At 43.2% G+C, this 14,131-nt stretch overlaps 1 protein-coding gene across 1 annotated transcript in view; it reads left to right on the top strand.

Annotated features, from left to right (window-relative positions):
- Positions 1-14,131, top strand: part of frk (fyn-related Src family tyrosine kinase) — a 105,839-nt gene that overhangs the window by 54,464 nt on the left and 37,244 nt on the right. The window contains exon 2 of the mRNA XM_068025569.1: positions 4,042-4,163. Within this exon, the coding sequence (XP_067881670.1) occupies positions 4,042-4,163 (122 nt within the window). The remainder of the gene's footprint in view (positions 1-4,041; positions 4,164-14,131) is intronic.

Genomic DNA, 14,131 nt, shown 5'->3' with positions numbered 1-14,131 from the left:
GCGCGATGCCAACATCATCACCCTCTATAAAAACAAAGGTGACCGCGGTGACTGCAACAACTACCGTGGAATCTCCCTGCTCAGCATAGTGGGGAAAGTCTTTGCTTGAGTCGCTCTGAATAGGCTCCAGAAGCTGGCCGAGCGCGTCTACCCTGAGGCACAGTGTGGCTTTCGTGCAGAGAGATCGACTATTGACATGCTGTTCTCCCTTCGTCAGATACAGGAGAAATGCCGTGAACAACAGATGCCCCTCTACATTGCTTTCATTGATCTCACCAAAGCCTTTGACCTCGTCAGCAGACGTGGTCTCTTCAGACTACTAGAAAAGATCGGATGTCCACCAAAGCTACTAAGTATCATCACCTCATTCCATGACAATATGAAAGGCACAATTCAACATGGTGGCTCCTCATCAGAGCCCTTTCCTATCCTGAGTGGTGTGAAACAGGGCTGTGTTCTCGCACCCACACTTTTTGGGATTTTCTTCTCCCTGCTGCTTTCACATGCGTTCAAATCCTCTGAAGAAGGAATTTTCCTCCACACAAGATCAGGGGGCAGGTTGTTCAACCTTGCCCGTCTAAGAGCGAAGTCCAAAGTACGGAAAGTCCTCATCAGAGAACTCCTCTTTGCTGACGATGCTGCTTTAACATCTCACACTGAAGAATGCCTGCAGAGTCTCATCGACAGGTTTGCGTCTGCCTGCAATGAATTTGGCCTAACCTTCAGCCTCAAGAAAACGAACATCATGGGGCAGGATGTCAGAAATGCTCCATCCATCAATATTGGCGACCACGCTCTGGAAGTGGTTCAAGAGTTCACCTACCTAGGCTCAACTATCACCAGTAACCTGTCTCTAGATGCAGAAATCAACAAGCGCATGGGTAAGGCTTCCACTGCTATGTCCAGACTGGCCAAGAGAGTGTGGGAAAATGGCGCACTGACACGGAACACAAAAGTCCGAGTGTATCAGGCCTGTGTCCTCAGTACCTTGCTCTACGGCAGCGAGGCCTGGACAATGTATGCCAGCCAAGAGCGATGTCTCAATTCATTCCATCTTCGCTGCCTTCGGAGAATACTTGGCATCAGGTGGCAGGACTATATCTCCAACACAGAAGTCCTTGAAGCGGCCAACACCCCCAGCTTATACACACTACTGAGTCAGCGGCGCTTGAGATGGCTTGGCCATGTGAGCCGCATGGAAGATGGCAGGATCCCCAAAGACACATTGTACAGCGAGCTCGCCACTGGTATCAGACCCACCGGCCGTCCATGTCTCCGTTATAAAGACGTCTGCAAACGCGACATGAAATCGTGTGACATTGATCACAAGTCGTGGGAGTCAGTTGCCAGCATTCGCCAGAGCTGGCGGGCAGCCATAAAGACAGGGCTAAATTGTGGCGAGTCGAAGAGACTTAGTAGTTGGCAGGAAAAAAGACAGAGGCGCAAGGGGAGAGCCAACTGTGCAACAGCCCCAACAAACAAATTTCTCTGCAGCACCTGTGGAAGAGCCTGTCACTCCAGAATTGGCCTTTATAGCCACTCCAGGCGCTGCTTCACAAACCACTGACCACCTCCAGGCGCGTATCCATTGTCTCTCGAGATAAGGAGGCCCAAAAGAAGAAGAAGGAAGAACTCTGGAAGTGGTTCAAGAGTTCACCTACCGAGGCTCAACTATCACCAGTAACCTGTCTCTCGATGCAGAATTAAACAAGCGCATGGGAAAGGCTTCCTCTGCTATGTCCAGACTGGCCAAGAGAGTGTGGGAAAATGGCGCACTGACACAGAACACAAAAGTCAGAGTGTATCAGGCCTGTGTCCTCAGTACCTTGCTCTACGGCAGCGATTCCTGGACAATGTACGTCAGCCAAGAGCGACGTCTCAATTCATTCCATCTTCGCTGCCTCCGGAAAATCCTTGGCATCAGGTGGCAGGACCGTATCTCCAACACAGAAGTCCTCGAGGCGGCCAACATCCCCAGCATATACACCCGACTGAGCCAGCGGCGCTTGAGATGGCTTGGCCGTGTGAGCCGCATGGAAGATGGCAGGATCCCCAAGGACACATTGTACAGCGAGCTCATCACTGGTACCAGACCCACTGGCCGTCCATGGCTCCGCTTTAAAGACGTTTGCAAACGCGACATGAAGTCCTGTGACATTGATCACAAGTCATGGGAGTCAGTTGTCAGCGATTGCCAGAGCTGGTGGGCAATCATAAAGGCGGGGCTAAAGCGTGGCAAGTCGAAGAGACTTAGCAGTTGGCAGGAAAAAAGACAGACGCGCAAGGGGAGAACCAACTGTGTAACAGCCCCGACAACCAATTTTACCTGCTGCACCTGTGGAAGAGCCTGTCACTTTAGAATTGGCCTTTATAGCCACTCCAGGCGCTGCTTCACAAACCACTGACCACCTCCAGGCGCTTACCCATTGTCTCTTGAGATAAGGAGGCCAAAGAAGAAGATATAAAGACTAGCATTCTATTACCCTTTTTCTGTTTCTATTTTCTGTACCTGTTCATGATATTTTAATGATCTATGTACCTGCAATTACAGTCTCTTTGGACCTCCACTATTTCCAGTACCCCATTCTATCCTTTTTTGGATCCAAGTGGATGACTTCACATATGCCTACATTGTCACAGTTTTGCCCATTCACTTAATCTATCGATATCGCTTTGTAATTTCATCAGCCCCAATATCTCCTTGTGTGGTATAGTGTCAAATTTTGTTTTATAATGCAGCTGTGAAGTGCCTTGGGAAATTTTATTACATTAAAGATGGTATATAAATATAAGTTGTTGATAGTATCTTTAAATGCTATAATATTATGATCCAATTTTTATGCATTATGGTGGTTTTACTGAAGGCCCCATATTTACAAAGTGCTTCTGGTCACAGACCTCATAGACCTGTTTATCGATCTGCCCCTGGGAATAAAAGCCAAGGTCTTTTCTGTTATTTGGTGGAATCCAGTTGTAGTTATCAATTTGGAAAGTTCCCCAATGGTCAATGTAACTGAATAAATGAATAATTATTCAAAAGTGGCAGCAAAGCAGCACCATAAGCAATTATTCCTATTAAGTTGGAGTTCAACTTTTAGGTTATCTTTCAATGCTGGCTTTTAACTTCCATACAATGATCTTTATTTAAATGCAGCAGTTGTTGGTCATGAAATTCCACATTCCATATGTTGTAAGAGCAGTTTTGGCACTGCATCAGCTGTTTAAATACGCACAAACTGCTAATACTGCAACAGAGAAAACAAAGAAAAGATGAATAACACATCACCGCTTTCTTTCCAGTCCAAGTTAATGAGCATGACTGTCTTTCACTGATCAGTACGTCAGATAGAAAGCAAGCAGGTTTAACGTAACTTGGTTTTGGCAAACAGGAAGTGAACATGATCACCTTGAGCAGTGATTATTACAAAATGGTTCGAATACTCTTATACTTTTGCAAGGGACCTGCAAAATGCATGCATGTGGCACTAATGAATATTGGACCCTTCCTGTAATGTGGGGGAAACAGCAGCAACTTGCTGTATCACCAGTGAAGTCCTGTAATTAGCTACTTCAGCTCTATTGAGATTTTGTGCAAGAACATAACAACTGATTTTTTTTTTCTTTTCTCCATTTTACTGTAGTAACAGCAAAGTGCATTCATCTGTTTCAAACCCTTGTTTCTTTTGCATGGATAAGCTGCACCGACCTGCCCATTTGCTAGTTGCTTCTTTCTCCAGTAACTCAACTTGTTGCTTGACTGGTTTATTCCAAAACTCAATCATGTGGGTAAAAAAAATTCTTTTTGCCCCTCTTAGTCATAACTTTTTCTATTTGTAGTGGCCTCTAATGCGTGAATCCTTCACCGTAATGAGCAATGTGCCTGGGTTAATTTCACTAACACCTTCATAATCTGAAAACTTCGCACATCATTTTCAAGTCTCCCCATTGTTTCAGAGATAGTTTAGACTCCCTTCATCTTTCTCCAAAAGTTTCTCCAAAACATACAACTCATATTAAAAATGTTTTTGTATATTATTGCAGATGGTTCTTTGGAGGACTCAAACGAGTAGATGCAGAGAAACAATTATTGATGGCTGGGAATGGAACTGGCTCCTTCATAATCCGAGGAAGTGAAAGCAAGCAGGGTGATTTCTCACTCTCAGGTATATCCTTGTATATCCTGTGACTATATAAAATCCTTTTTCCCTTAATGCTATTAATTTCAATACTGATCCACATCTGTGGCTTTACCAGCGTCTTGTTGAGTTATCTACCTTTTCTGAAGTGTATGGATAAGATCATTTGTTCACCTTTAGTCTCATGTTATCCAGCTCTGCTGCATTTCATTTTGGCCTTCCATTTCTGAGTCTGCTTGTTTGGATTCCTTGTCATTCTGCTGTATTTTGGCCCTTTACAAAAGGATTATCCACCCACTATTTACAACGACTGTTGGTTCACTGCAAAACCATTGACTCCATGACCACCATGCAAGAACATGATGTGCATGGTAATAACACATGCTTCAAGTTTGCCTTTTTTTTCATTGCTGTTGCTGTTGCAATACTGATTGATTGGTAGACTGATAATAAAAATCAAAGGTTGGTATTACAGTGGATTAAAGAACACTGATAAAAGTAGTTTTAAATATGTTCCCACAAAGGTAGCAGTGCAGAAGAACTTAGATTAGAATGAGGAAATGATATTCAGCTTATCATACCTGCACCTTCCATAGGTCACACAAAATATTTAACTAGATGTTATCCAATTAGAGTAAGTCTTCTGAGAGAAAGATGTAATGTCAAGAACAAAGAACAGTACAGCACAGGAACAGGCCATTCGGCCCTCCAGGCCTGCGCCGATCTTGATGCCTGCCTAAACTAAAACCTTCTGCACTTCCGGGGTCCGTATCCCTCTATTCCCATCCTATTCATGTATTTGTAAAGATGCCTCTTAAACGTCGCTATTGTACCTGCTTCCACCACCTCCCCCGGCAACAAGTTCCAGGCACTCATCACCCTCTGTGTAAAGAACTTGCCTCGCACATCCCCTCTAAACTTTGCCCCTCTCACCTTAAACCTATGTCCCCTAGTAACTGACTCTTCCACCCTGGGAAAAAGCTTCTGACTATCCACTCTGTCCATGCCGCTTATAACTTTGTAAACCTCTATCATGTCGCCCCTCCACCTCCGTCGTTCCAGTGAAAACAATCCGAGTTTTTCCAACCTCTCCTCATAGCTAATGCCCTCCAGACCAGGCAACATCCTGGTAAACCTCTTCTGTACCCTCTCCAAAGCCTCCACATCCTTCTGGTAGTGTGGCGACCAGAATTGCACGCAATATTCCAAGTGTGGCCTATCTAAAGTTCTGTACAGCTGCAGCATGACTTGCCTATTTTTATACTCTATGCCCCGACCGATGAAGGCAAGCATGCCCTATGCCTTCTTGACTACCTTATCCACCTGCATTGCCACTTTCAGTGACCTGTGGACCTGTACGCCCAGATCTCTCTGCCTGTCAATACTCCTAAGGGTTCTGCCATTTACTGTCTACCTCCCACCTGCATTGGACCTTCCAAAATGCATTACCTCACATTTGTCCAAATTAAACTCCATCTGCCATTTCTCCGCCCAAGTCTCCAACCGATCTATATCCTGCTGTCTCCTCTGACAATCCTCATCACTGTCCGCAACTCCACCAACCTTTGTGTCGTCCGCAAACTTACTAATCAGACCAGCTATATTTTTCTCCAAATCATTTATATACACTACAAACAGCAAAGGACCCAGCACTGATCCTTGCAAAACACCACTAGTCACATCCCTCCATTCAGAAAAGCACCCTTCCACTGCTATCCTCTGTCTTCTATGACTGAGCCAGTTCTGTATCCATCTTGCCAGCTCCCCTCTCATCCCATGTGACTTCACCTTTTGTATCAGTCTGCCATGAGGGACCTTGTCAAAGGCTTTACTGAAGTCCATATAGATAACATCCACTGCCCTTCCTTCATCATCAATCATCTTTGTCACTTCCTCAAAAAACTCAATTAAATTAGTGAGACATGACCTCCCCTTCACAAAACCATGCTGCCTCTCGCTAATAAGTCCATTTGTTTCCATATGGGAGTAAATCCTGTCCCGAAGAATCCTCTCTCTAATAATTTCCCTACCACTGATGTAAGGCTCACCAGCCTATAATTTCCTAAATTATCCTTGCTACCCTTTCTTAAACAAAGGAACAACATTGGCTATTCTCTAGTCCTCTGGGACCTCACCTGTAGCCAATGAGTATGCAAAGATTTCTGTCAAGGCCCCAGCAATTTCTTCCCTTGCCTCCCTCAGTATTCTGGGGTAGATCCCATCAGGCCCTGGGGACTTATCTACCTTAATGCTTTGCAGGACACCCAACACCACCTCCTTTTTGATAATGAGATGATTGAGACTATCTATACTCCCTTCCCTAGGCTCATCATCCACCAAGTCCTTCTCCTTGGTGAATACTGATGCAAAGTACTCATTTAGTACCTCGCCCATTTCCTCTGGCTCCACACATAGATTCCCTTCTCTGTCCTTGAGTGGGCCAACCCTTTCCCTGGTTACCCTCTTGCTCTTTATATATGTATAAAAAGCCTTGGGATTTTCCTTAATCCTGTTTGCCAATGACCTCTCATAACCCTTTTTAGCCCTCCTGACTCCTTGCTTAAGTTCCTTCCTACTGTCTTTATATTCCTCAAGGGATTCATCTGTTTCTAGCCTTTCAGCCTTTACGAATGCTTCCTTTTTATTTTTGACTAGGCTCACAATATCCCGCGTTATCCAAGGTTCCCGAAACTTGCCAAACTTATCCTTGTCCCTCACAGGAACATGCTGGTCCTGGATTCTAATCAACTGATGTTTGAAAGACTCCCACATGTCAGATGTTGATTTACCCTCAAACAGCCACCCCCAATCTAAATTCTTCAGTTCCTGCCTAATATTGTTATAATTAGCCTTCCTCCAATTTAGCACCTTCACCCGAGGACTACTCTTATCCTTATCCACAAGTACCTTAAAACTTATGGAATTATGGTCACTGTTCCCGAAATGTTCCCCTACTGAAACTTTGACCACCTGGCCGGGCTCATTCCCCAATACCAGGTCCAGTCAAAGTAATTGATCAAATCTCCAGAAAATTATCCAGTCCTACATTTTCACAATTCCCCCCTGAGTGGCTGCTTTGCACAGATGCTAGATCCCTGTACTTTGTGATCAAATACAGTTATCTGTATTTATATTTATCCCAACAATATTAAATTTTATTCTAATTCTATACTTATCCAGTTCATTGCCCAATGAATTTTATTTTCTGGAAGTCTGTTCTGCATTTTTGGGAGGGGAATTTCTCTAGTTTTATGTGACACTTGTTCATTTTGTATGTTTGTCTGTACTGACAGGTCCTTTTGAAAAAAATCTAATTGTAAAAAGGTTAGTTTCTTAATGGAGGCATTATTTTCACTTCCAATCAATGCACACTGTAACAAAAGTGAGATGCTAAATTTGTTTGAAACCCTGTGTTCTGTTCTTTCAGATGTTATTTATGAAAGGGGGTGGAAAGACTGGGATGTTTTGTAAAACAAAGTATGACACTGAGCCACATAACGAGATATTAGGTCAGTTGGCCAAAAGCTTTATCAAAGGAGTATCTTAAAAGAGAAAAGTGAGGTGGCGAGGCGGAGAGGTGCAGGGAAAGTATTCCAGAGTTTAGGGCAACTGATGGTGGGGCCACCAGTGATGGAGCGATTAAAATCAGGGATGCACACGAGGCCAGAATTGGAGGAACATAGCTGTCTTGGAATGTTTTGGGGCTGGAGGAGTTTACAGAGATAGGGAGGGGCCATGGAGGGATTTGAAAACAAGGATGAGAATTTTAACATCAAGATGTTACTTGATCGGGAGCCAGAATAGGGGAATGGGACTTGGATTGATAGGGGAATGGGACTTAGTGCGCAAAGTTTTGGATGACCTCAAGTTTACGGAGGGTTGAATGTAGGAGACCAGTCAGGAGTGCATTGGAATAGTTAAGTCTAGAGATAATGAAGGCATGAATGTGGGTTTCAGCATCAGATGAGTTGACTCGGGTGAAGTCAGGTAATGTTACAGAAGTGGAAATAGATGGTCTTAGCGATGGTACACATATAGGGTCAGAAGCACATCTTGGGGTCAAAGATGACACTGAGGTTAAGCTTAGAATGTTGCCAGGGCGAGGGGTGGAATCAGCAACTAGGGAATGGAGATTGGAGTGGGGACTGAAAACATTACTAGCATTAACTTTATTTATCTGGATACTCGTTGGCATTTTCTTTCTAATCCTTTCAACTTCTTTGTGAAATTTATTTTTTATATAGAGTGACTAACATTGCCAAAGAAACAAATTAATCATTGAATCTTACAGGACAGAAGGGTCATTCAACCCATCATATCTATGCCAACTCTTTGAAAGAGCTGTCCAATTTAGTACCACACGCTAGCTTTTATTCAAAATCCTGCAAATTAGTCCTCTTAAAATACATGTCCAATTGCCTTTTGAAATTTCCTATGGAAACTGATGCCACCACTCTTTCAGTTACTGTGTTCCAGATCATAACAACCACCTGTGTGAAGAAATTTCTCCTCATTTCCCCTTTAGTCCTTTTGCCAATCATTTTAAATTTATCACCTGTTGTTACCGACCCACTTGCCAGAGGAAATAGAGCAAGTAGAGGGAAACTATCAAAAGCCTTGATTATTTTGAGTATCTCTATTACATGTCCTCTTAACCTTATCTACACTAAGGAGAACAAACTCAGCTGCACCAATCCCTGCACATAACTGAACTCCCTCATCCCTGGTATCATCCTGGTAAACCTGCTCTGTACAATATCCAAAGTGGTATTCCCCCTAAAGTGGTGCCCAGAGTTGTATACAGTTCTCCAGCTGAGGCCTGACCAGTGATTTGTAATGGTTTAGCATGACTTCCTTCTTTTTGTATTCAATCAGTGTATTTAGAACAAAGAACAAAGAACAGTACAGCACAGGAACAGGCCATTCGGCCCTCCAAGCCTGCGCCGATCTTGATGCCTGTCTGAACTAAAACCTTCTGCACTTCCGGGGACCGTATCCCTCCATTCCCATCCTATTAATGTATTTGTCAAGATGCGTCTTAAAAGTCACTATCGTACCTGCTTCCACCACATCCCCCGGCAGCGTTCCAGGCACTCGCCACCCTCTGTGTAAAGAACTTGCCTCGCACATCCCCTCTAAACTTTGCCCCTCGCACTTTAAACCTATGTCCCCTCGTAACTGACTCTTCCACCCTGGGAAAAAGCTTCTGACTATCCACTCTGTCCATGCCACTCATAACTTTGTAAACCTCTATCGTGTCGCCCCTCCACCTTCGTCGTTCCAGTGAAAACAATCCAAGTTTATCCAACCTCTCCTCATAGCTAATGCCCTCCAGACCAGGCAACATCTTGGTAAACCTCTTCTGTACCCTCTCCAAAGCCTCCACGTCCTTCTGGTAGTGTGGCGACCAGAATTGCACGCAATATTCTAAGTGTGGCCTAACTAAAGTTCTGTACAGCTGCTGCGTGACTTGCCTATTTTTATACTCTATGCCCCGACCGATGAAGGCAAGCATGCCGTATGCCTTCTTGACTACCTTATCCATCTGCGTTGCCACTTTCAGTGACCTGTGGACCTGTACGCCCAGATCTCTCTGCCTTTCAGTACTCCTAAGGGTTCTGCCATTTACTGTATACTTCCCACCTGTATTAGACCTTCCAAAATGCATTACCTCACATTCGTCCGGATTAAACTCCATCTGCCATTTCTCCGCCCAAGTCTCCAACCGATCGATATCCTGCTGTGTCCTCTGACAATCCTCATCACTATCCGCAACTCCACCAACCTTTGTGTCGTCTGCAAACTTACTAATCAGACCAGCTACATTTTCCTCCAAATCATTTATATATACTACAAACAGCAAAGGTTACAAAACCAAATATTCCATAAACCTTAAGCACCTTTTTCAACTTGCCTTGCCACCTTCAAAAAATTGTTAATATGCACGACCCTCCCAGATCCCCTTGTTCTTGCACCCCCTCAAACAAAGTACCATTTATATGACACTGGTTCTCCAGGTTGTTTCTCCCAAAGTACATCACTTCGCTCTTAATCCACATTAAATTGCATCTACCATGTGTCTGCCCATTTCACCAGTCTGTTTATATCCTCTTGAGGTCTGCTACTATCATGCTTACTATTTACTATGTTGCCGAGTTTTGTATCATCTGCAAACTTCAAAATTCTACTCCTATTATCCAAGTCCAGGTAATTGATGTGTAACCTGAAAAGCAACAACATAAATATTTCTTTCCATATGCATGTTTCTCTTTCTTGTAAATGATTCCCAAATGCATTATACACTAATTATCCATACATTTTAATGCATTGTTAATGATCCCGTGATTCATTTCAAATGTACTTTCTAAACTGGTAATGCATGATGTGCGATGAAAGTTCCCATGGGGAAACAGGTCAGGCAATGGACAACAACATGATGATGAAGAAACAATGTTCACAATAATAGCTTGGATAATCGAAGGATGGGGAGATACATTTCCATTGTGTAGGACACAGCGGTTTTAATCATTTGAGCAATAATTAATTATCAATATGAAAAAAATCTTGATTTCTTCTACATCTGAATGATTTGATTTTTTTTTACATCTCACAACATAAGCTCAATAATTGGTAGGCCATAGTTTTAGTTAACACTGGTCTGCTATAAACATTAACAATTATCGTAATCTTAATTGAACCTTTTCCAGAAGCATTGCCTATTGTTTCCAATAAAGCAAAGCAGATAGTTTTTCAAAGGATAAAGGTTGCATGATTGAAATCTGGTGAACGTTGCACACGAGCTTTATCCTTTCATAGAGATGCTTGACATTAAACAGAACAGAAAAGAATCACAACTCTGACATTTGAGCTACAATGTAAATATATAATTTGCATTCATTTAGTACTTTTCATTACCTCAGAGCATCCCTCGTAGACTTAAGTCATTGGAGTGTTTTGAAATGTAGTCACTGATGTAACATTGGGAAATGTTGCAGTGAGCTTGCAAATGGCAAGGGCCCACAAACAGCACTAGTATAAAATAACTCATGAGGTAATCTGCTTTAGTGATGTGAATTGAAGATTAAATGTTAGTCGGGATACTGGGAGAACAGCCCCCTTTTATTTGGTTCCATCTGAACATTATTACAAAGGCTGAAGATTTTGGAAATTTTGTGACAATGTCAAGAACAATATTCTAAATAAGCTAATATGATAATACTTACATTTATGTTGTCCCTTTCACACCAAAACATCTCAAAGAACTTCCTACAGTGAATCACTTTTTTACATGCAGTGCCTGTGACAGTCATTATATCCCACAAAAGCAATATGATGAATGACGAACTGTTATGCCAAAGTGCTTTGTTGAATGATAATTTTCTTTAATCCACTGACTAGAGATCTGAATTTATATTTTTTTTAATACATTTTTTTAAAGACATTTTAAAAAGACAAGCTGCCAGTAAAGTCATCCTTTCAGCTTAAGATGATCACCTATTTGTAACACTGTATCCTACATTGCAAAGGACTGTGAGGAGAGAGACAAAATGTCTGCTAATTTCCAAGCAAGAACCAAGACCCAGGAAGTTTAAAGGAACTACCTGTTCTCTCAGCAGGCAGAGAAATACTGCTAACTGCTATGTTTGCATGACTGAGTGACTGTCATGTGACAAGCCCCTCCTGTGGGGCGGCGCAGTGGTTAGCACCGCAGCCTCACAGCTCCAGCGACCCGGGTTCAATTCTGGGTACTGCCTGTGTGGAGTTTGCAAGTTCTCCCTGTGTCTGCGTGGGCTTCCTCCGGGTGCTCCGGTTTCCTCCCACATGCCAAAGACTTGCAGGTTGATAGGTTAATTGGCCATTATAAATTTCCCCTAGTATAGGTTCGGTGGGGATGTGGTAGGAATATGGGATTAGTGTAGGATTAGTATAAATGGGTGGTTGATGGTCGGCACAGACTCGGTGGGCCGAAGGGCCTGTTTCAGTGCTGTATCTCTAAACTAAGCTAAACCATCAATGGTTTCAAGCTGGTGTTTTCTCTGAAGCTGAGGACAAGCAACTGGACTGTGACATGTGCACACCCTAAGTGGGGTGGGGGGGGAGGTGGGGGGGGAAGGGGGGTTCTCTCTCTCTCTCTCTCTCTCTCTCTCTCTCTCTCTCTCTCTCTCTCTCTCATGCTCTCCATTCCAGCTTGAAAGCTTTCAAATCCTGTTTGTTGACTGCACCTTTGCATACTCCGGCTACAGTCAGAAACCCCATTGGAGGAAATCATATGCCTCGCTGTTTCCACAAGACTCACTGAACCAGTCATCTACCTCTTCAAACTAAAAGCCTCAGGACCACCGAATTCAGCTAGAAGCCAGCCGAATCACCAAATGTCACAGACTGTATACATTTATTATGGACTCGTAACTCAACCAATCTACCTTTCCCAACTCCGTAACCTATTTGTGTGTGTATAAACTTCTAGTGTGTGTGAGTGTTGAAAGTTGGCGCATTGTTTATTATTTTTATTAGTTCGGTTTAGGGACGATAAAGTTAACCTCTTTCTTTGTTAATTCAAGAATACCTGTCCGATTGGTTCTTGTTATAATCATACCAAGTAAGTAATCAAACACCTACTGAATTGACCAGTATATCCACTTTATGAAAGAATTAAACCTGTTGTGGTCAAACAAGGAAAAGGAAAAGAGGGACGCCCTTCGATCCTTCCTCACTTGACAGTAACAGCAACTAATCTTTATCTTTTTTTTGTGTGTGAAAGGGAGAACTCTATTTGCAAATAGTGCCATAAGATCTTCAATATTTCTTAAAGCGGCCAAATAGTGAGATGGATGTTTGGTCATATAATTGTGGTTGTGAGGCTGTTATACTGTGAACACACCAAATAAGATAGGTTCACTTGTGTCTACCGGGTTGAAGCATTTCCTGCTGGGAAAAGCCTGTCACAATAGGTTAGATTCACCTCTTGGACCTCAATTCAAACCATACCCAGACTAGTCTGTTTTCTCTGTAAAGGAAATATGTTTGGACAGTTTCAGTGTGGTTCAAAATTGTCCCTACTTTGGAACTCATTTGTAATCTCACATAGAAGCTACAGGATGATGGTGTGGGAAGTGAGAAACGTGCCACTGGTGCAGTTGGGAGTACTTTTCTGAGGTTTGAACTGAGACAAATTGGAGATGATTTTGCAGTCTATGGCAAATGAATGCATTAGCTGTTCATTACACTTACACTTGCCCCCAGACTTTTTATGGACCTTTGCACTGGAACCTGTGATGATTAGAAATTCATTTCAGTGCAGCATGCTCTAAAGGGGGATCTAACATAGAAACATAGAAAATAGGAGCAGGAATAGGACATTCGGCCCTTCGAGCCTGCTCCGCCATTCATTATGATCATGGCTGATCATCCAACTCAGTAACCTGTTCCCGCTTTCGCCCCATACCCTTTGATCCCTTTAGCCCCAAGAGCTATATCTAACTCCTTGAAAACATACAATATTTTGGCCTCAACTGCTTTCTGTGGTGGCGAATTCCACAGGCTCACCACTCTCTGGCTGAAGAAATTTCTCCTCATCTCAGTCCTGAAAGGTTTACCCCGTATCCTTAGACTATGACACCCCTGGTTCTGGACTCCCCCGCCATCGGGAACATCCTTCCTGCATCTACCCTGACAAGTCCTGTTAGAATTTTATAGGTTTCTATGAGATCCCCCCTCACTCTTCTGAACTCCAGCGAATATAAGCCCAACCGACTCAATCTCTCCGCATACGTCAGACCCACCATCCCTGGAATCAGTCTGGTAAACCTTCGCTGCACTTCCTCCATAGCAAGAACATTCTTCCTCAGATAAGGAGACCAAAACTGCATGCAATATTCCAGGTGTGGTCTCACCAAGGCCCTGTATAATTGCAGCAAGCCATCCCTGCTCCTGTACTCAAATTCTCTCGCTGTGAAGGCCAACATACCATTTGCCTTTTTTAACTGCCCGTTGCA

The sequence above is a fragment of the Heterodontus francisci genome, chromosome 3, assembly GCF_036365525.1.
Source record: "Heterodontus francisci isolate sHetFra1 chromosome 3, sHetFra1.hap1, whole genome shotgun sequence".
Lineage (NCBI taxonomy): Eukaryota > Metazoa > Chordata > Chondrichthyes > Heterodontiformes > Heterodontidae > Heterodontus > Heterodontus francisci.
The sequence above is the reverse complement of the archived record's forward strand: the minus strand, read 5'-3'. Positions and strand labels throughout refer to the sequence as shown.